We start from the raw sequence: 19142 nt of genomic DNA, 5'->3' as shown, positions 1-19142 counted from the left end.
GGTGTGGTAAACTCAATATTTATACTGCTCAAGCCCTTATTATTGGATATACACACGCTGTTCTGTTTGGAACTAAGCACAGCTGTACCAACTGACTTAGACTTTATTGTCTGCAAGGGCTGGGAGGAAGGGAACCACAGTGAAAGAGCAGTAAAAATCATGTAATAGACTTGTGGGAGAAGAGAGACCTCACATTGCACAATGTTTTTCCAAACACACAAAAGAAAAGTGGATTAAGAGAAATTTATTAGTGGCAGTGAGCAGAGCTAACAGGTAGGGGGTGCAGTGCCTGAGGGACCAGGAGAGGTCACTGAAGCAGGCTGGTTCTGGATGTGCGGTGGAGAAGGTGAGCTGCAGGGACGACTGCCGTTTCGTCTCACTCGTTTTCTTGGGGCTCGTCGATCTCATCCACGCGATCGGGCTGGAAGCTCTTATTAGCGCCTTCCTGCTGCGGCACTGAGACACACAACCACACCTGGGTGTCTAGCTGTCCATACCGCAGTAAGCGGTAACGCACCTCACAGACATGAATACAGATCGACTCTGAACACAGCATCTGATATTATAACTAATTGTTCTCAATAATAATCAGTACATGGTGCACAAATAATGACAGCAGTTATGCTTAGCGGAAAAATTAGCTTTTGATTGTTAAATTATACACTAACAATGAGGTAATCATGGCATGTGGGATATGCTACTAAGACACAAACACACATGCACAGTTGCTATCCACACAGCTGGACTCTACTACTAATTTAGCAGGCATGAGCAGAGCGCACACACACGCACACAAACATGCGCGATGGAGTGCTAAGGGTCCGGATGGCGCCAAAGCGATGCAATGACATGCTACACACAGGTTAGGCACAGTGACCGCCCCCCCCTCGGGGGGTCAGCAAGACACACTTACCTGCTTGCAGAGCCTGATCTAAAGAAAACTCCACTCTGTTGGGGAGAAGAACAGAGAGACACAGAAGCTGCGCTGTGGAAACGGCAACAACGGACCCACAGCGACCTTAGTGTGTGTGTGTGTGTGTGTGTGTGTGTGTGCGCGCGCGCGAATGCCACAGTAGAGCATGGAGTGTGTGACAGCTCAATTTCTCTGTCCTGCTGCCGGGGGAAGGAGGTGGACTGCGGTCAAGCGGGCCGGTCAAGCGTGTCTCCCCCCTCACCTGTCGTCAGTGGCGCCGCTGCCCACGCCCTCGAGCAGAGCGCGATACTGCGCGATCTCGGCCTCCAGCTTGGTCTTGGTGCTGAGCAGCACCTGGTAGTCGGCGGCCTGCCGTTCGGCCTGCGCGCGCACTTGCCCCAGCTCCGTCTCCAGCTGTATGATGATCTGGTTGAGGGCGTCGATGTCCCGTGCCGTTCGGGCCTCCGTCTCGTTCAGGGTGTCCTCCAGGGAGTGGATCTGGACACGTGGAGACATGGAGTGAGGTGCGGTACCGTACGGGTAAAAACTCAATCTGCTGAGTAAACACGGTGCCTCTGCTTATCCGACAGTTTTCTCCAAAGAGACTCAGAGTTACAGTGCTTACGCTGATTTATCATTTATACAGCAGGGTAATTTTTACTGTATCCACCTAGGGTATGTACAGTACCTTGATGGAGGAAACTACAGCAAGAGGGATGGGATTTGGACCCAGGACCTTCACACTATTTGACTCCAAAGACAACAGCTTTAACCACTATCCTATCTGCTAACCACCCCCCCCAGTAAAATAACTGTGTAGTAGAGCAAATAAAGTAGTGTAGTTTAGAAGTGTGGTACAGTGCAGTGAAGTGGAGTGTGTGCTCTAGTATTGCTCAGTGCCTTTGGGAAGAGTGTGTGTCCAAACTTTTAAAGGGACGGTACCATGTTGCGCATCGTCTGCAGCTCTATCTCCAAGGTCTGCTTCTGCCTGCGCAGGTCGGTGATCTCGTTCTTTCCGGCCTGCAGCGCCTCCGTGTTGTGGGTCACCTCGGCCGCCAGGTCGTCAAACTGGACACGAGACACGAGTGTGTGGCGTCACGCAGTGTAAGAGTGGCACCGTGGCAACGGACTCATCGTGGAGGCATTCAGCCACGAGTTTTCGACACAGACACTCGACTCCAAGCGGCCCGTGTGTCCAAAGCCACACGCATCGCAAATAGCTGAATGTAGACCAGAAAGGCGGTACAGAGGTGAGGGTGACACATGACAAGATGTACATTTATAGAGCAATCTGGAGATCAGGAGAGAAGTGGCTTTGATGAGATGGGTTTGAAGCCCTTCTGGAATGGTGGTAGGGATTTAGCAGCTCTGAGGGAAACAGGGAGTTCGTTCCACCACATCAAAGCCAAAAGTGAGAATCTGAACACGTTCAGAGTTTTCTCTTCTTCCAAAATGGGTTTTTATTTGATGCCCCAGAAGCCACCACTGACGTACAGCACAGCTGCCAGGTGACCTGGAATGACCCTCGCTCACCTTCTTCTTGTACCAGGCCTCGGTGTCCTCGCGGCTCTTTTCCGCAGCCTTCTCATACTGCCGTCGGATCTTGGTGATGGTCTCGCTGAGGTCGGAGGCCTTGGGCGAGTCCACCTCCACGGTGACGTTGGAGTCGGAGATCTGGCTGCGCAGCTGGGCCACTTCCTGTGAAGGACCGGGTCGTGAAAGGCCGATCAGGCACGAAGGGCTCCGAGCCTTTCGGGAGAGTTTGTGTCGGTGGCGGTGGGAGGTGGGGTCGTGGCCCTTACCTCCTGGTGGTTCTTCTTGAGGAAAGCCAGCTCCTCCTTCAGGGCTTCGATCTGGTTCTCCAGCTGCATGCGGCTCAGGCTGGTGTCGTCGATGATCTTCCGCAGACCCATGAGGTCCTGCTCCACGCTCTGGCGCAAGGCCTGCTCCGACTCGAACCTGCAGCGGGCGAGTTCCAGCAGCGCCCAGTGAAGCTCAGTGTACAAACTGAAGTGCCTCATGAGCAGCTAATTATCTTTGATCAAGAAACACAGCAATATAAAGGACTTGATTTTTTTTGTTTTGTTTTTATTGTTCTTGCAAATATAGCTCCTAATAACCAGTAATTACTACTTAATATGCAGAACATCATCTGATTAAAGCCCTTTTCGGTGCTTTATTCTGAGGCCGTTTCTCCTGCGGATACCGACGGTGAGTAAAATGACTTCATCGGCCTCTCGGATACTGGGGTACAATCCGGGAACAAAGTGTAGGCAAATGCGGTCACTTTGCATGTCAACGAACAGAATTTCGGCAGCTCATTTGCATGTCATTTGCGTTGCCCAGGGGATCCGAAGGATCAATAACAACACGGGGCCGAGGAAGGAGCGCCGGGTCAGCTGGTCGGCTCCCGGCTTCGAACCCCGGAAGCCCGGAGCCGAACGTGAGCGAGAAGTGAGAACAAGGTGAGGAAGAACGAGGCGGCTCTCACTTGACTTTGAAGTCATCGGCAGCGAGCCGAGCATTGTCGATCTGCAGGATCAGCCGGGCGTTGTCCATGGTCATGTCTCGGACCTGCGGCATAGCATGCAGCGCGTGGGGGACAGTCTCAGTGGACACCCCCTCCCCCACACAGACACACACACTGTACCATTGGAGACAGTCATTTCTGTGACATTTTCAAGTAGAAATCGCTTTTTACCTACTAAGCATTTGAGAAGTTGAAAATGGTGCATTTTTAAGAGACGACCTGTAACGTGGGTGTAGCAGAAATGAGTAGTAAATTATGGAATGTAATGTAACAGAGTAGTACTGCTGTCTCACAGCGCCTGCGTGGTGCGAGAGGACACGGGTTCGATCCCCGCTCAGTCTGTGTGGAGTTTGCATGTTCCCCGTTTGTGTGGGTTTCCTCCCGCACTCCAAAGACATACTGTTCAAGTTCACCCATAGTGTGTGTGTGTGTGTGTGTGTGTGTGTGTGTGTGTGTTCCACTGATGTATGGATGAGTGACCCAGTATAGTGTATCTAGCAGTGTAAGTTACCATGGTGAATAAGGTGTGTGGGCTGATAACACTACATAGAGTTCATTGAAAGTGTCTGATAGACGCAGTACGGAAAAGGTAAAGGTACGGAATTTACAGTGAGGTTCGCCCCCCACCCCACCTGTCTGCGCAGTTCCTCCAGCGGCTTCTCGTAGGCGCTCCAGTCGCGCTCCACCGCCGCCCCCCGTTTCCTCAGCACCTCTTTGATTTGCTGCTCGAGCTGCGCGTTCGACTGCTCGAGCTCTCGAACCCGGGTCAGGTAGTCGGCCAGGCGCTCGTTGAGGCCCCTCATGGTCTCCTTGTCGTCCGGCCTGGGGACCCCCCCGCCGCTCGCCTGGTACTCGGGCCGGTACATGCTGGCCAGCGCGGGGCGGCTGGACACGGAGATGCGGGATTCGACCCCCCCGGCGCCGCCGAACATGCTGCTCGCGCTGGAGCGGGGGAACCTCTGCAGGGGGCTGCCCGAGGCGCTCGCGCTGGAGAAGGTGCGCGGGGCGCTGGCGTACCTGACCGAGAAGGACATGGTGGTGGTGGTCGCGGAGGCTGCGGACGAGTGAGTCGCGTGCCGTGTGTCACCTGAGCGCGAGGAGCTCACCTGAGAGCAGGTGTGTGAGGGTCGGAGCGCCGCGCCCTGCTATTTATGCAGCGGAGCTCCTCGGCTCGTGACGCTCAGGTGACTCCATCCAACCGGACTCAGGCTCGGGGCGTTTCGGACGCGCTTGTCCGCGACGCGTTATTTATTATTATTATTATTGTTGTTGTTGTTGTTGTTGCGCTCTTTTCTTTACTGCCGTTTATAATATTATGTGTGTATCCATTTCTACACGCATCAACAACGGAGCAGCTGCTTTTCATATTAATTCCCATGATTTACAGAGGAAAATCTGTTTCTATCTCTCTGTAAATTTGTATCCATTAGCGGTGCAGTTGACACACCCACACATTTGTTTATTTATCATTATAACTATGTACAAAAGCGACCTACAATATAGAGCTACGTACATTTTATACAACTTACTAGAACAGGAAGTGGGACTTAAACCTACAGCAAAAGGACCTGATCATGATCTAACCACTATGCTCTCGCTCTCTCTCTCTCTCTCTCTCTCTCTCTCTCTCCTTCCTTCTCTGTCGCTCTCTTTCTTTCTCTTTCTCTCTCTCCTTCTCTCTCTCTCCTTCTCTCATTTTCTCTCTCTCTCTCTCCCTCCTTGTCTCTCCTTCTCTCTCTATAGATATATATATATATAAGGATATAAGTACTTGATAAATATTTTATGGATACTAAATACTTGTAGGCATGATTAAATACTTGCTGCTTTTCAACACTTATGAGTTTGTTTTGTTTCACCCCTCTGTTGTCACACATCGTTGGTGGGATGAGTTCTTATCTTCAACATCTTGTGAAGAGCGTTGAATAATTCATGAGGGGAGGCCGCCTGGTGACTTTAAGAAGCAGGCGAACCTCCTCTTTGCTTGCATGTTTGTCTGTACATCCAGCCTACCTGAAATGGCCAGCAGCCACAGGTCTCAACCAGGCTATCCGCCCATCGCAGGTTCAAGTCCCCCCAGCCCCCATGTGGACCCCAGGGACCACGAGGAGAAGATGAAGGAAGCGGAAGAGGTCGCGGCTCTCAACAACCAGTTTGTCCGGTTCATTGACAAGGTCAGTGGTCCCATCTGCTCTCTTAGTTAATTAAACACACAACCTACTGCTTCATTCTGGACGGAGACTCCAGGCTGCATCGGTTTCCAGGAGAGATTTTAATGAAATAGTAACAACTTGAACCTATCATGTGCGTATATCTGCAGTTTTGGGTGTGACAATCTGCTGAACTGTGCTGTAACACCGCTCTCAGTAGAGTGTCTTCTCAGTTGGATCCTGGGCCACCTGCTACCAGATGGTTAGGGAACCTCTGGCACCTCAGGAGGTTTTGGGGTCAAATCCCAAGAGGGAAGCTGCTCTTGTACTCTGTTAATATCCAGCTGTGTAAATGTGAAAGAAACTGATTGATTAATGTGTGCGACTCAAATAGTGGTCAAGGAAATGAATTTGACTCCATAAATCACTGTGTTTTACTCCCCTCAGTCCTTGTTAACCAACTCGTCTGTTCTGTGCAAAGAGCCTCTACCTGCCTGTATTTGCCTCATCCCTTTATGGATGAAAATATTGATACTATGGCATATTGATGACTCGTTTTGGTGACGGAGTAGTTGGTAGTGTACTGGTTTGGACCCAAAGGTCACAGGCACAAATCCTTCCTCCAGCTGCAGTACCGTTCAGCACGGTACAGTACAGTATTTACCCTGAACTGCTCCAGTCGAAATGACCCTGCTGTACAAACAGCTCATTAACAGTAGGTAGATTAACACTGCAAGTCACTGTGAAAAAAGCACCAGCTCAGTAATTAAATGTAAATATCAGCCTCACTTCGGGTACACTGAGGTTCTTCAGGTGGACTCCTGTCTCAGATTCTTTTGGCCAACGCTCCCCCTAGTGGTGGTTGACGGAAGTTGTCAAAATGCAATCCTATCACTGGGGTAAAGCTGTCCTCTGTTTTGGCCAGTTGGTCTCAGAATTTCAGCCCGGTGTTCAAAGCGTTCAGATACATTGACTGGTTTTTCAAAGTGCCTTTCATACAATGAATTATGGACACTTTCTGGTAACAGTGTGCATTATACTTGTGCTCTGTGGCGCCTGTATCTGTGACATGGCAGGTTGTGCAGCTGAAATGATTTGCTGTTTACCTGCTTTGTTTGTTCTAAGCAGCTGATGTGAAAAGTGAACCTCCAGCCCAGGGTTCGATACCTCAGTCTTGCCGGACGTTTCCCGGCGCCGGTGCCATCCGATGGCCGATAGGCGCTCGTGTGTACAGAGGTGTGTGCAGTCACGGGTCGTGACCCCTCGTCGTGCTCAACGTGTTGTACCGGTTACCATGGCAGCCTCTGCTCGGTTTGCGCCTCTGTCACGTGATTTCACAGAGTCGTGAGACGTGTAAGAAATGGAACACGTGCGTACAAATGGAAAGCCCCGGCCGCTGTGTTTGCTCCACATTGGCACAGGTAGCGACCCAGTGTCGCGTCCCTCCCGCCCTGCTGTGTGGGCTCATTTCCCGCCCCTCTCGTCCCAGGTGCACCACCTGCAGCAGCAGAACCAGGTCCTGGAGACTCAGCTGAAGGTGCTGCTGGAGCAGGAGCCCTACGAGGCCGACATCGAGGGCATGGTGGAGGAGCTGAGCAGGGCCCTGCGGCAACAGGTGGACTCTCTAGCCCAGGAGCATGAGATGCTGGAGGCGAAGCTGGTCAGAAGTGAGGTGCAGGTGGAGGAGAAGCGCAGGAAGTGAGTATGAGCGCAAGTTACTCCTGTTGTAGCACAAAGCACCAGGCAGCGGTTAGAGCTGCTGTCTTGCACTCAAAGGTCCCAGATTTGAATTCCAGTCCTGCTGTAGTGCTCTTGATGAAGGTACTAACACTGCTTTGGCGCAGTAACAATTGCCCAGCGGTATAGATGGGAAAATGAGAGTTTGTAGCTCACGTTACAAACCAACCAACCAACCAACCAACCAACCACCAAGCAATGCCAACTGCCGCTTGTCCCAAGTGGGGTCGCCGCGAGCCGGAGCCTGTCCCGGAAACACAGGGCCCAAGGCAGAAAGGAGAGGGTAAACACTCTGGACGGGACGCCAGCCCATTGCAGGACACCCCACATTACGAAGCTCACACTCTAAGTGAGAAAAGTGGAGCAAAGTGTCAGATAAAATGAATGAAATGAATGAGATGTCCAGCTGCCACGTGAACCCTGACCGGATTGCACTCTTCCTACCCCGCAGATATGAAGATGAGATCCAGAGGAAGGCGGACGCTGAGGAGGATTTTGTGGCCTACAAAAAGGTTGGAAGATCCTCCTGTCTGATGGTTCTTGTGTGTCGTCGTACTGCAGCACCTTCCGCCTGGCTCTCTGTGAATGTCCCTCTCATCACTCACCACACGAGCTGATAGGTGGTAACTGCACTTTCAGGACGTGGATGATGCTCACCTGCATGAGGTGGAGCTGCAGCTGGAGCTGGAGAACGTGATGGGGGAGCTGGACTTCCTGACGAGGGCCTTTGAGGAGGTGACTCCACTCGGGCTCTCTGAGCGAAGGGCGCGAGGCGTCGGCCGCTTCGCCTTCCTTCTCAACATGGCGCTCGTCCTCATCCTCCTTCCCAGGAAATCAAGGAGTTCGAGTCCCAGGTCCAGAACTCCAGGGTGTTCCTGCAGGAGAAGCGGGCGCAGACTTTTGACATGAGCCAGATTGCGCGAGAGGTCCAGACGCAGTACGAGGAGATGGCGGCCCGCAGCCGGGAGGAAGCCGAGGCGTGGCACAGGACCAAGGTCAGCTGCGATGCCGTGCAGATGTTTGTCGTACATGTGTGGCGTAAATCTCGGTGAAACCCTTGTCCCGAAATACACCCGGGGGGGGTCGCAGTGGCGCTCTCCACAGGTGGTCAGACGAGTGTCCCACCTCCCTCCCAGACGGCCGATATGGCTGCAAAGGTGCAGAAGCATGAGGAGGAGCTGAAGGAGAACCGAAGAGAAGTGGCCGACACACTGCGCGTGGTGCAGAAGCTCTTCAGGGAGGTGGAGACCCTGAAGAGGAAGGTACGGGAGCCGAAGGCCCGACGAGGACGGGGGGCAGTGGGGTTGGGGGTTTGGTAGCAGAATTTTCCCTGCACCACAGATGTCCTTTCGAGCTCCGCAGAACCTCCTTCAAAAGTCACAAATTCACCCAGGATCACAAGTTCATAATGAGCAGGAGTTTGGGGTCATTGGTGTAATTAGGACAGAAATTATTGATCAATATATGAATCAGGGAGGGGGTGCGGTGATGTAGTTTGTTGAACCGGGTCCTGCTTTCCCGTGGGTCTGGGGTTCGAGTCCCGCTTGGGGTGCCTTGTGACAGACTGGTGTCCCATCCTGGGTGTGTCCCCTCCCCCTCCAGCCTTATGTCCTGTGTTGCCAGGTTAGGCTCCGGCTCCCCGTGACCCCACATGGGACAAGCAGTTCAGACAATATATGTGTGTGTGTGTGTGTGTATATGAATCAGCACTAATTCCTTCAATATAGGAATGATCAAGAATTTCGTCAATATTGAAATTATTATTAATTTTAGCTCTACGGGAATCATCATGAATTAAACCAGAAGAGGATTTATCAGTTTTACTAGTGTAAAAATCATCATTTTGCCACTCATCTCACTTTTCCCCAAGAGTTCAGTCCAATCAGGGTCTAGAAGTCAGATGGACTTTAATATGATATTTTATTTTATCTGACATTTTTCTGCTTTCACAATGTGAGCTTCATGCACTAACCTGCTTACAGTGAGTAACCCATTCACTGAGCAGGGTAATTTTTACTGCATTGGTTCAGGGTGGTGGGGGTGCGGTGGCGCAGTGGGTTGGACCACAGTCCTGCTCTCCGGTGGGTCTGGGGTTCGAGTCCCGCTTGGGGTGCCTTGCGATGGACTGGCGTCCCGTCCTGGGTGTGTCCCCTCTCCCTCCAGCCTTGCGCCCTGAGTTGCCGGGTTAGGCTCCGGTTCCCCGTGACCCCGTATGGGACAAGCGGTTCTGAAAATGTGTGTGTGTGTGTGTGTGTGGTTCAGGGTGGGTAGCTTGATCTGGGCTACTACAGAGGAGTGGGATTCGAACCCAGGACCTGTATGCGCAGGGCAGCAGCAATAGCTACGATGCTCCATCAGTACAGAATCATTGTAATTCTACCATCGATCGTTTCTGCAGCGCAGCAGTCATCATTACTAGCGTCAATATAGCCATCATAATAAATCATAATTAAAGTCACGAGCGCCGCAATCGTCACTAATTGGGCCGCTGTTAAAATCATCACTGATGACCATGATGCAGAGCGAGACTGATGGAATCACCACCGATTTCACCAACACAGAAATCAGGGTGAATGAAACCAGAGCGACTGAGGGTGGTTATTAATCACTCCGCCTCTCCTTCCTGCTCCCTCTCCCCCTGTGCCCCCCGTACCCTGTTTTTACCCCGTGCCCCTCCCCTAGCGGGACGTGCTGCGCACAGAGGCGCAGGAGGCCGAGGACCGTGACCAGCAGGTGCGCGAGGAGGCCGGGGAGCGTGTCCGGCAGCTGAAGGAGGCGCTGCTGCGGGCCAAGCAGGACATGATGCAGCAGGTGCACGACTACCAGGACCTCATGAACCTCAAAGTGGCCCTGGACATCGAGATCGCCACCTACAGGAAGCTGCTGGAAGGGGAGGAGAGCAGGTGAGAGGGCGTGGGGCCGAAGAGCCCGAAGAGCACGTCGGTCGGCGACGAGGCCGATGGCGGCGGTCGTCACTTGTGTCCCCTGCGCTGGTCCTTGTGGTCGATGTGTTTGAGGGAGGACGTGAGGACGGAACGCTGCAGGACCACTAACGGAGCAATAACAGTGTCCCTTTCCGCAGGCTGGGAGAACACGGCCAACGCCGCTGACCGGGTGAGGGCGCCGTTCACCCGTCCGTCCAGGGGTCGAGACCCGTGCGTCCGTGCGGCATTGACTTCCCGGTCACCCCAGCTTCACCCATTTTTACCTTGATTTTTCTGTCTGCTGCGTGTAAGAGCAGTGCAGGATGGAGGGGTTCTGCTCTTGGGTCCAGCAGAGCGCTAAGGGGCTGAAAACCACTTCTTACCTCTTCTTTTCGTTCGTCCAGGTTGCTGAGGGCAAGTGGACCCTGCGGTCCACGGAACACAAAGAAACGCAGCGAACACCTCCGGTCCTTCCGCTCAGTCCTACAGAAGCGTACTTCTCTGGCTCGGCCACAGTGTCTTCGTCTCGCTGTGTCACCGTGTCACTGCGTCACCTCATCTCTGAACTTCTGATGTCGTGTAAAAACACTTCCCTCACACTCTGCTTGATCGCTGTGCACAAAACCTAAAAATGGTACAAACAATAAATGGGAAAATGTTGGTGCAAAAAGGGTTTTCTGTGCAGCTTCCCAGTGACATGAGGTCACGCTGTGTCGTACGAGGTCACGCTGTGCTCTGATGTCCACCAGATGTCCTGCAACGGTAGGACACTACGTGGGTACGATAACAATGGCCAAGAGTCGGTGCTCTTTGAACGTTTTTCACATCCACTGTATTCTCCTCCTCCCACCTCCATGTGCAGCGGCTGGACGAGAGGCGGGGGACACGTCTGGGGGACACAGGGGGTCTTACTGGCGGGGCAGGTTTATAAAAGCAAGAATCAGGGGAATTCAAACAATCTGGCTTTTATGTCCCCAGTGAGAGTCCCGGCCAGAGCTGTGGTACAAGCAGTGTACACGGGGGCCTGCAGTGTAAACACGGTCCTCAAACACGAATCACTTGTCCACCCACATCAGACGTTTTGCGTACGACGCGCCGGGATCCTCCTGTGTGCTTTTTGGCCAAACTCACATGCAGAGGTGAACACGCGTGCTCTGGGTCCACGACGACAGCCCACGCCGCAGTTAGCAGTGGTTAAAGAGCTCGTGTAAACAGGAAGCTCTGCTGACTGACCGCAGGACCACGCAGCCCATCTGCTCTGCGTATCTGTCCGGAGTTGCCTTTTACTTTGCCTTTACTTCGCCTTTACTCCGCCTTTGCTTGGCTTTTGCCCGTGAGAAAGAAAGGCCCGTGTGCTCATGCTACAGAGCGCGCTCCTGCTGCCGATAGCGATCTCCCTGCCTGCGGTGACCCGGCACAGACCGCCTCACCCCCCTGCCCCTCCATACATCACTGACTCCTTAATGGTTTTGTTGGAGCCAAACGTTTAAACAAAGTCATGGAGTCAAATGCCTTTGTTTTAAGAACAGACTGTGCTGCGTCACCGTGTGTGTGTGTGTGTGTGTGTGTGTGTGTGTTTAGTGTTCACTGCAATAACAGCGCAACCACGGTAGACTGAGTCCATTCATGGTGGTTCGGATGCCTCACAGTTCCTGACACACTGTTCGGTTTGAACCCCACAGCTTGAATGTGTGTAAATGGGTTTATATCTAATATTGACATGTGACACAATGCTGCTCATATACAGTATTGCACCATCCTGTACAATACAGCATCACTCTTTACAGCTTCGAACCCGATTTGGTCTGTGTGTGTGTGTGTGTGTGTGTGTGTGTGTGTGTGTGTGCCACACCACGCTTTATGCCTCCCGAATGGACTCCAGACCACATTGATCCTGCCCTGGACAAGCAGTTACTGACAGTGGACAGACTGATGAGGGAATTAACTCATTTTTATTTGACTCTTTTCCTGACGGTGTGAGCTTTGTGCAGTGAAATGACTTATACAGCAGAGTAAATTTTACCGTGTCCGGTCCGGGTAGGATTCTCAATTAGGAGTACTACAGTAATACAGCAGGAGATGGGATATAAACCCACTCCTGTTGACTGCGAGGTGACGGCTCTAACTACTGCGCCCCCTGCTGGCCCAGCGGAACGTTGGAAACTGGGTGCAGCCTTTTGCTCTGCTGTGTAAAGAGTGAGTCACAGAGATGAGATCAGGGCTGATTTTCCATCGATACACAGTGACCGCAGTGTGTTTCCCTGCATAGTCAGGAGAGAAGAAAGGCCTTCTGGGAACTGGCCCCAGGCCGGGGGGTGCAGACAGGAGGGCTGCTGGTTATCAGAGCGCCGGGAGAGCAGGCGATGTTGCGCAAACACGCCGCTGTGTGCTGTGCACCCGAGAGGCTCCTGCGATAGCGAACGCTTACGTTCACATTACGTTCCTCTTCATTGTTCATCACCGCAAACACCATTAATGTGCAATTTATTTCCAAAGCACATGAGGCACATGGCAGCAAGTGCCGCTTCATATTTAAATCATCACCAAGGCACATTCAGGCAGCAGATGGGCATCTTTTTCCAGGTCACGCACTGTTTCGTCAGGCAAAGGGCCTCGTTTGTGACATTTGAACCGAATCTTTTGGCTTTTCCATGACGCTTTGATACACAGAAGCCAAACACGGGAAGCTGCCGCCGCTTCACAGTTGCAAAGTTATCAAGCGGCGCTGCTGGGTGACGTGTCCAACGGCCGGAGCCACACAAACGTCCGCGGTTATGCTCTCCTGGGACCTCTCAGGCCGGTCCGTCGGGGGCTGCCGGTGGAGGGGTGCGGGTGCGGTCGCGCAGGCTTCGCAGCAGCTTTCGCACCGGCTCCGTGTACTGCCGGTTCCCCAGGCCCAGCACCACGGGGATGACGGCCGTGCTCCCGATGCCCGTGCAGGACAGGACGATGTGGGTGGCGTTGCCGACGGCGGCGGCGCCTCTGAGCACCAGGGCCACCGAGACGTGCAGGTACACGATGTAGGGCACCCAGCACACGAGGAACGTGAGCGAGACGGCGACCACGCAGCGCGCGTACCGCAGGTTGAGCCGGTGCTCCGCGTCCGAGGCGGACACGCGCCCTACAGAGCGGTGCAGCTTGCAGATTTCGCGGAGCTGGGCGCGGGCGATGAGCAGCACCCGTGCCGTCATGACCACGATGGACAGGATGGCGGGCAGCAGCAGCCCGTACACCTCCAGGTAGATAAAGTCCTCGGGGAAGACGACGCGGTAGCTGCACTCGTTCGCGTCCGGCGCCAGAGAGCGGTTCCTGCCGTCCGTTGTGCCGTTGCGGTCCTCGGCGCCACCGCTATGGTTCCCCGACCCCGCGACATCCCGGTTGTTCCAGCCGAAGGCGGGCAGCGAGGCGTATAGCAGCGGGGGCGCCCACACGGCCAGCAGCGCCAGCGGGAAGCAGCGGTTGGCCCACCAGCGACCGTAGTGCAGCGGGCTCACGATGCACAGGTAGCGCTCGTAGTGCACCATCACCAGGTTGGACAGGAAGGACAGGAAGAGGAAGTTGGGGAAGATGTGCACCACGAGGCACGTGGCAAAGTCCAGCTGGCGGTTCACGCCCATCCAAGGCACGAAGGGCAGGGCGATGCCGGTGCACAGGTCGGCCACCAGCAGGCTCACGAAGAAGTAGTTGGGTGTGTTGTGCAGCTTGCGGTTGCAGGCGATGCCCAGGAGGATGAGCAGGTTGGTCAGGATGATCACCGTCGACAGCGGGATCGTGATGCTGTAGATTAGGCGACCCCCGTCCAGGAAGGCGCCGGATTCCATGGCCGAGCCGGGGGTCGATGGAGCCGAAGGGTACCGGCCGGTCGCCTTTGGGCCAGCAGGCTCTTGAAGATGGTTGGGAGGAACGAGTTACGCGCTTCCTTTCGGCCACGCCGTGTAACAGCTCTTATTACACCTAGAGCGTGACACGGCAGAGCTCTGCGATCCACTGGCTCCTCAACTCACACAGACTTTTAGGACCAGCGGTCCGTTTGTAACTCTGTAAGTCACCGGTGCCCCTAATTGTGTGACAAGAATAGACAAAGTAAATCACTGCACAATTACTCATTACTATGTCAAGTCTGGTATTTACTCATTCTTTACATGTTTTTTCAACGCTCTTACATGCGTGTAGGGTGTCGACTCCCAGACTTCATTTGTTCTTAGTGCTGAACGAAGGGTTGATCATCACTCTAGCTGTACTTAACTGGCTGAATATAAGGTATCGGTGATGGAAAGCGGAGTATGGGATATGGAGCATGGAGTATAGGGTATGGAGTGTGGAGTACAGAGGGTGCGATGGTGTGGTGACGTGGCGGGTTCAGCCAGTGCCTGCTGTGTGGCGGCTCTGGGGTTTGAGTCCTGCTTGGGGTGTGTCCCCCGCACTCCTTGGCCCTGCGTTGCTAGGTTAGGCTTCGGATTACTGCGACCCCCCCCCTTGGGACAAGCGGCTGTTGACGTGGGGTGCAGTAAGTGGAGATCTCCAAGGACAGGTTTGGGAGCCACTGGTCTAGAACTCTGAATTTACATTTGAGAAATTCCATAAATCCAGTTCCGTAACGGATGGGCGTCATCAGACTTATTAATCATCAGCTCAGTCGTGATGAACAATAATGAGATCATCGTTCATCATACTCAGAGGAGCTCTGGGAACTGGATGTACCAGATTGTGTAAAAGGCGTCTCAAGTATTTGCTCATCGCTAACGTCTCCATCTCAGTCAATTCCTTAGCGTTCAGAAAATGATTCTTGACAATTTGCTGCAATATTTCTGCACGCAGGCACATGCTATAAACAGTGAGAGTGTGTGGAGCAGGTGCTGTATTCCGTGTCGTCGCTCTAGGAGTCAGTGGCCTGAATCCGTAACCTGGTTGCTGGTTCGAGTCTCACTCCCTGCTTCTGCTGTAGCATCAGCAAGTAAAGGGCTCACCCTGAAATACTCCAGTAAATACCGAGCTGTATCAAGAGTCCAAACAAGTTCTCAGAAAGGGAAAGTAAGAAGTGACCGCAGAGCATCGAACCGGTCAATTTCAGTGGTTCATCGAGGTGACAGTAAGTCCCTATGAGGAGTGTGTGGCGTCTGGTGCCTTTCAGCGCTTCGCACACCACATGTCTCAGCCTCAGCGTGCCACGGCCTCGCGTTCTCACAGTTTCGTGATCTCACATCTTCTTTCATCTCACAGCTCCCATCATTTCAGAGCCTTAGTAACAAGAACGCGAATCCCGTCTGTACGGAAATGATGGTGAAAGTTTAATAAAGTCTAGATAAGCGTGTAACCCTTCCCTAGTTCTCCTGTGGAAATAGCAATATATCGCCAGGCAACAGAAAGCAGAAAAGAGTCAAAATACAAAAATGAAAAGGACGAAAAGATGATAAAGATACCATGAGCCCTTAAAGGAAGTGAGTAAAGAGTAAAGTCAATATTCATCGGGGGGACGTGGGGTAAAAACTCACCTTAGTTTGAGACGCACAGTGTGTGAGCTCCTCTGCTGGCTTTCGTGAACCTTCTTGAGGACGACACAGACGCGCACTCCTCTTCACTGCTCCTTACTGATCACCGTCGCGCCGCCCCGGTCCTGCTCTCTTCTCTGATCTTCTCCCTGGACGCCCCACGCGTTCTGCGATGCTCTCCCTTTCCGCCCGTCTGGTCTTCTTCTGCATCTGATCTTCAAACTGATGCGACTCGGCACCCCCCCGGTCTCAGAAATGCGAACAGGACAGACACAGGAAATATGAAAACCGTGAGAGATGTTGTTCATAAGAAACTGCAAAGTAAAATTTCCCGCAAAACAACTGTTAATTACTCCAATCAAACTGTAAAATACACAGTAAACACACAATACATAACAAAGTAAACCACTGGAGGCACGACATAAATAAGACTAATAGTAGCAATAATACGTAATAATTAATAGTAATATTGAATGTTACCTGCCGAATGCACGGTGACGTCTCCTGTGTCTTCGGGGGGTTTCTGGCGTCGCCGCTGCCGCCGGGCCTGCCTTCGAACCCGCGCGGCGAGCCGGGGCTGCGTGGAGCTCCGCCCCCTCTTCCGCACAGGGGACGCTGTGTCACCGCTGTGTTTCCAGAAGCCGGCGGCAGATTGATGGTCCGACACAAAGTGCTCCTCTTTCCAGGCTCAATGGCTCATCTCCATGTTATGAAAACGGCCCGAGGGGAACATTCATCTCCAGTCCACACGTCTCGGAAACATTCGCTCAAACCGGTGCCTCGGGTTCACGTCCTCTGGCGTTTCCATTCCGTTACCATGGCCATCATTTCACCCCTTCCACAAAGTTATTACTTATAATATCTCAAACCCTTGTGAACCGGAAGCCCGTTTCCCCTTCGCCCGTTACATCAGGGCACGATTATCCTCAGGCTCCCTGACGAACGAGGGAAACGTCTTCTCGACCGAGAGGATCTGAGTGTCCAATATGTGAGGGGCGAGACGCCGTCTCCAGGGCAAACAAATCAGTCACGGGCTCCGGGGCCGCAGCGTGAGCTCCACCGTCGCCGGGATCAGGTCGACATCGTGTGTGTGATACTCTATGTCCTCCAGCTGCTGGTGAAGGACAGTCGGGGGCAGGTCTGGTGTCCGTGGGAGAAAGGGGGAGAACACACAGTGACGCAGGATGGAGGAGAGTGTGCGCGCGCATGTGCGTGTGTGTGTGTGTGTGTGTGTGTGTGTGTGTGTGTGTGTGTGTGTGTGTGTGTGTGCGCGTGTGTGTGTGTGTGTGTGTGTGTGTGTGTGTGTGTGTGTGCGTGTGTGTGTGCGTGTGTGTGTGGCGTGACAGGCAGGGGGACGGGAAGGGGGCACTTTCCTTCTGCTTCCTTTGAGGTGGGGGGCTGTGAGAACCTGCCTGGGTGTGGGCTGCGGTCAGGAGGTTGGGGGAAGTCATCCTTTAGCCTTCATATTCTTCTCATTGTGTTTCTGGAACGTTCCTGGCTCCATGTGACATCACACGACAGAGGGTTCCCTGCAGAACTGTTCTAACAAACCTCCTCCCATCTCAGCCAATCTCCTCGATCACATAATGAGGGCTATCTAAAGATCTGCTCACAACGTGAATTCTCGTTAAAAAAAATGCATAATTACCATTCATTTAAATGGGAAAAATAAATAATGTGTTCCTTAACCACAAGAATTATTCACCAAATATGCAGAATTGTGACATTACCTTTTAAACACAGAGAAAATCGTAACCAAGTGCAGAAGTTCAGAACTGCTCTGGAGACCTTTAAATCCAGGATTAAGACCCTCATGATCAGTCACTTATAAAAAACATATTTGCGTGTTCGTATTTCTGTCCGCTCCCCCCTCCCCTCATCCTGTAGTTATATCCTCTTTTTCTGCAGCCCTATTCTGTTTGACAGTGCAGTTGAACAGCGGGTAGCACTGGTGCCTTTCGGCTCCTGGTTCAGCTCTGGCTGTGCAGAGTTGGCGTGTTCGCTCCATGTTTGCCTGGCTTTGAACATGGAATGGAAAGTGTTTCATCTGAATGAAATTTAAGATGAAGATGATAATGGTTTCACGTCTTCCTGAGATCACAAGGAGGTGCTTGCGAAGCGACACTTGGAGCACAGCTGAGACTCAGGAGAGGCCACATCGCCCTTGGGTGGTGCTCAGCGTCACCACGGCTCACGCGACTGTTCTCGCTATGTGCAAGTTTCGGGGTATAAATTGAGTGGCACGTCACGGAAGGTGAGCGCTCATCATCCAAACGATGACTGCATTCCTTCAATCCCCCTCAGGCCTTGGTCTGAGAGACTCTGTGTGCCGGCGCCCCGGTCGCCCCTGAACTGCATTTCCTTTTCCATTTATTCACTTAGATGGTCCATGTGTCAAAAGTGACTCGTGGTTTTAGGAGCAAAAAGACAGAGGAAGAGCCCTGGATCACGATAACTGGGTGAGACGGAGCCTGTTGTTCCACATCAGAAGGACATGATTTCATTACTGCGCCGGTGAAATATTAGCCAAAAAGTTGGTTTTTGAGTCTCTTCTGGAGACTCGAAGAGATTCGGAGGTGATGATTGAGGAGAGAAGACAAATTGTCACTGGGAGGAACCAAAGTTTGACGGGACTCTGATCCCGGTCCCTTCTGCAGCTCACAGGGAAACTCGTGCATTTCATGTGGTTTCACAGCTAGGTTTCGTGCCCGGTTTCACGGTTGTGTTCATGATGTGGTTTGAAGAGACGCCGCAGGTTGGACGGCGCTGTGCTCCTGGCACTCTTCGACATCAGCTCCAGGGTTTTGAACTTGACAGCTAGAAGACAGGACTCACAGCCAAGTTCTGTATGAGGTCATGGTAAGTTACCCTTTAATCACAACCGCTAAAGAGGTACCACCTCAAATGGGACACAACTTGGCCCCCAGTGGGCCACCCTCACCGACAAGTCATCTTCGGCTTGCGGAAATAACCCATAATTCCACACAAACAGGAAGAACTTAATGAACAGCACAGCGGGGGTGTGCATCGTGGATCCTCGAGGTCTCGCAGCGAAGGCGTCCACCTGCTTACAGAGGCACAATGTCACGCCCTCCGCTTCATCGCAACGAGAAACACCTGTGGCGGCTCACGGGACGAGTGCGTAAAAGGAGAGCTCAGAGCACAGGCAGACGCGGAACCTCGTTCAGCCTTAGTACTCGCTCCTGTTTATTACCTCTGCTCTCCTGCCTTTCCTGATCACCCCGTCCTCGTCCTCGTTTCCCTGTTGCCTCTCCCGTATCTCCATGTCTTCCCGGTTTTCCTCGATTTCTTGTCTGTGTATTGGATCACGACTCTTGGATTCTCCCTTTGGACTAATTTGCTCTTCGGTGACCATTTGCTTGTTTCTTGACCACATCT

General features: G+C 52.8%; 3 protein-coding genes across 5 annotated transcripts; 1 reads left to right on the top strand and 2 right to left on the bottom strand.

The window, feature by feature from the left end:
• Positions 1-228: 228 nt before the first annotated feature.
• On the bottom strand, positions 229-4642 carry LOC108928778 (keratin, type I cytoskeletal 18). 2 transcript variants are annotated; one of them, XM_018742908.2, is made up of 8 exons: positions 4076-4636; positions 3405-3487; positions 2716-2872; positions 2447-2611; positions 1856-1981; positions 1176-1411; positions 914-948; positions 229-456 (listed from the first exon to the last, which is right to left on the bottom strand). In XM_018742908.2, the coding sequence occupies exons 1-8, from the start codon at positions 4475-4477 to the stop codon at positions 377-379; spliced, it is 1284 nt and encodes a 427-aa protein (XP_018598424.2). In that variant the 5' UTR covers positions 4478-4636; the 3' UTR covers positions 229-376. The 2 variants fall into 2 exon arrangements, with proteins under 2 accessions (XP_018598424.2, XP_018598433.2); XM_018742917.2 differs by lacking the exon at positions 914-948 and having other exon boundaries at positions 4076-4642.
• A 633-nt stretch (positions 4643-5275) lies between these two features.
• Positions 5276-10955, top strand: LOC108928788 (intermediate filament protein ON3-like). The gene is made up of 9 exons (XM_018742929.2): positions 5276-5617; positions 7083-7291; positions 7782-7842; positions 7970-8065; positions 8161-8325; positions 8467-8592; positions 10013-10233; positions 10413-10444; positions 10659-10955. Exons 1-8 carry the CDS (start codon positions 5432-5434, stop codon positions 10438-10440), a joined length of 1092 nt encoding a protein of 363 aa, XP_018598445.2. The 5' UTR covers positions 5276-5431; the 3' UTR covers positions 10441-10444; positions 10659-10955.
• A 2012-nt stretch (positions 10956-12967) lies between these two features.
• Positions 12968-16485, bottom strand: LOC108928203 (G-protein coupled bile acid receptor 1-like). 2 transcript variants are annotated; one of them, XM_029256563.1, is made up of 3 exons: positions 16224-16485; positions 15747-15991; positions 12968-14137 (listed from the first exon to the last, which is right to left on the bottom strand). In XM_029256563.1, the coding sequence occupies exon 3, from the start codon at positions 14073-14075 to the stop codon at positions 13047-13049; it is 1029 nt and encodes a 342-aa protein (XP_029112396.1). In that variant the 5' UTR covers positions 14076-14137; positions 15747-15991; positions 16224-16485; the 3' UTR covers positions 12968-13046. The 2 variants fall into 2 exon arrangements, 1 of the variants encoding a protein (XP_029112396.1); XR_003798027.1 differs by lacking the exon at positions 12968-14137 and adding an exon at positions 14267-14311.
• Positions 16486-19142: the final 2657 nt, after the last annotated feature.

Source organism: Scleropages formosus, chromosome 12 (assembly GCF_900964775.1).
Source record: "Scleropages formosus chromosome 12, fSclFor1.1, whole genome shotgun sequence".
Lineage (NCBI taxonomy): Eukaryota > Metazoa > Chordata > Actinopteri > Osteoglossiformes > Osteoglossidae > Scleropages > Scleropages formosus.
The sequence above is the reverse complement of the archived record's forward strand: the minus strand, read 5'-3'. Positions and strand labels throughout refer to the sequence as shown.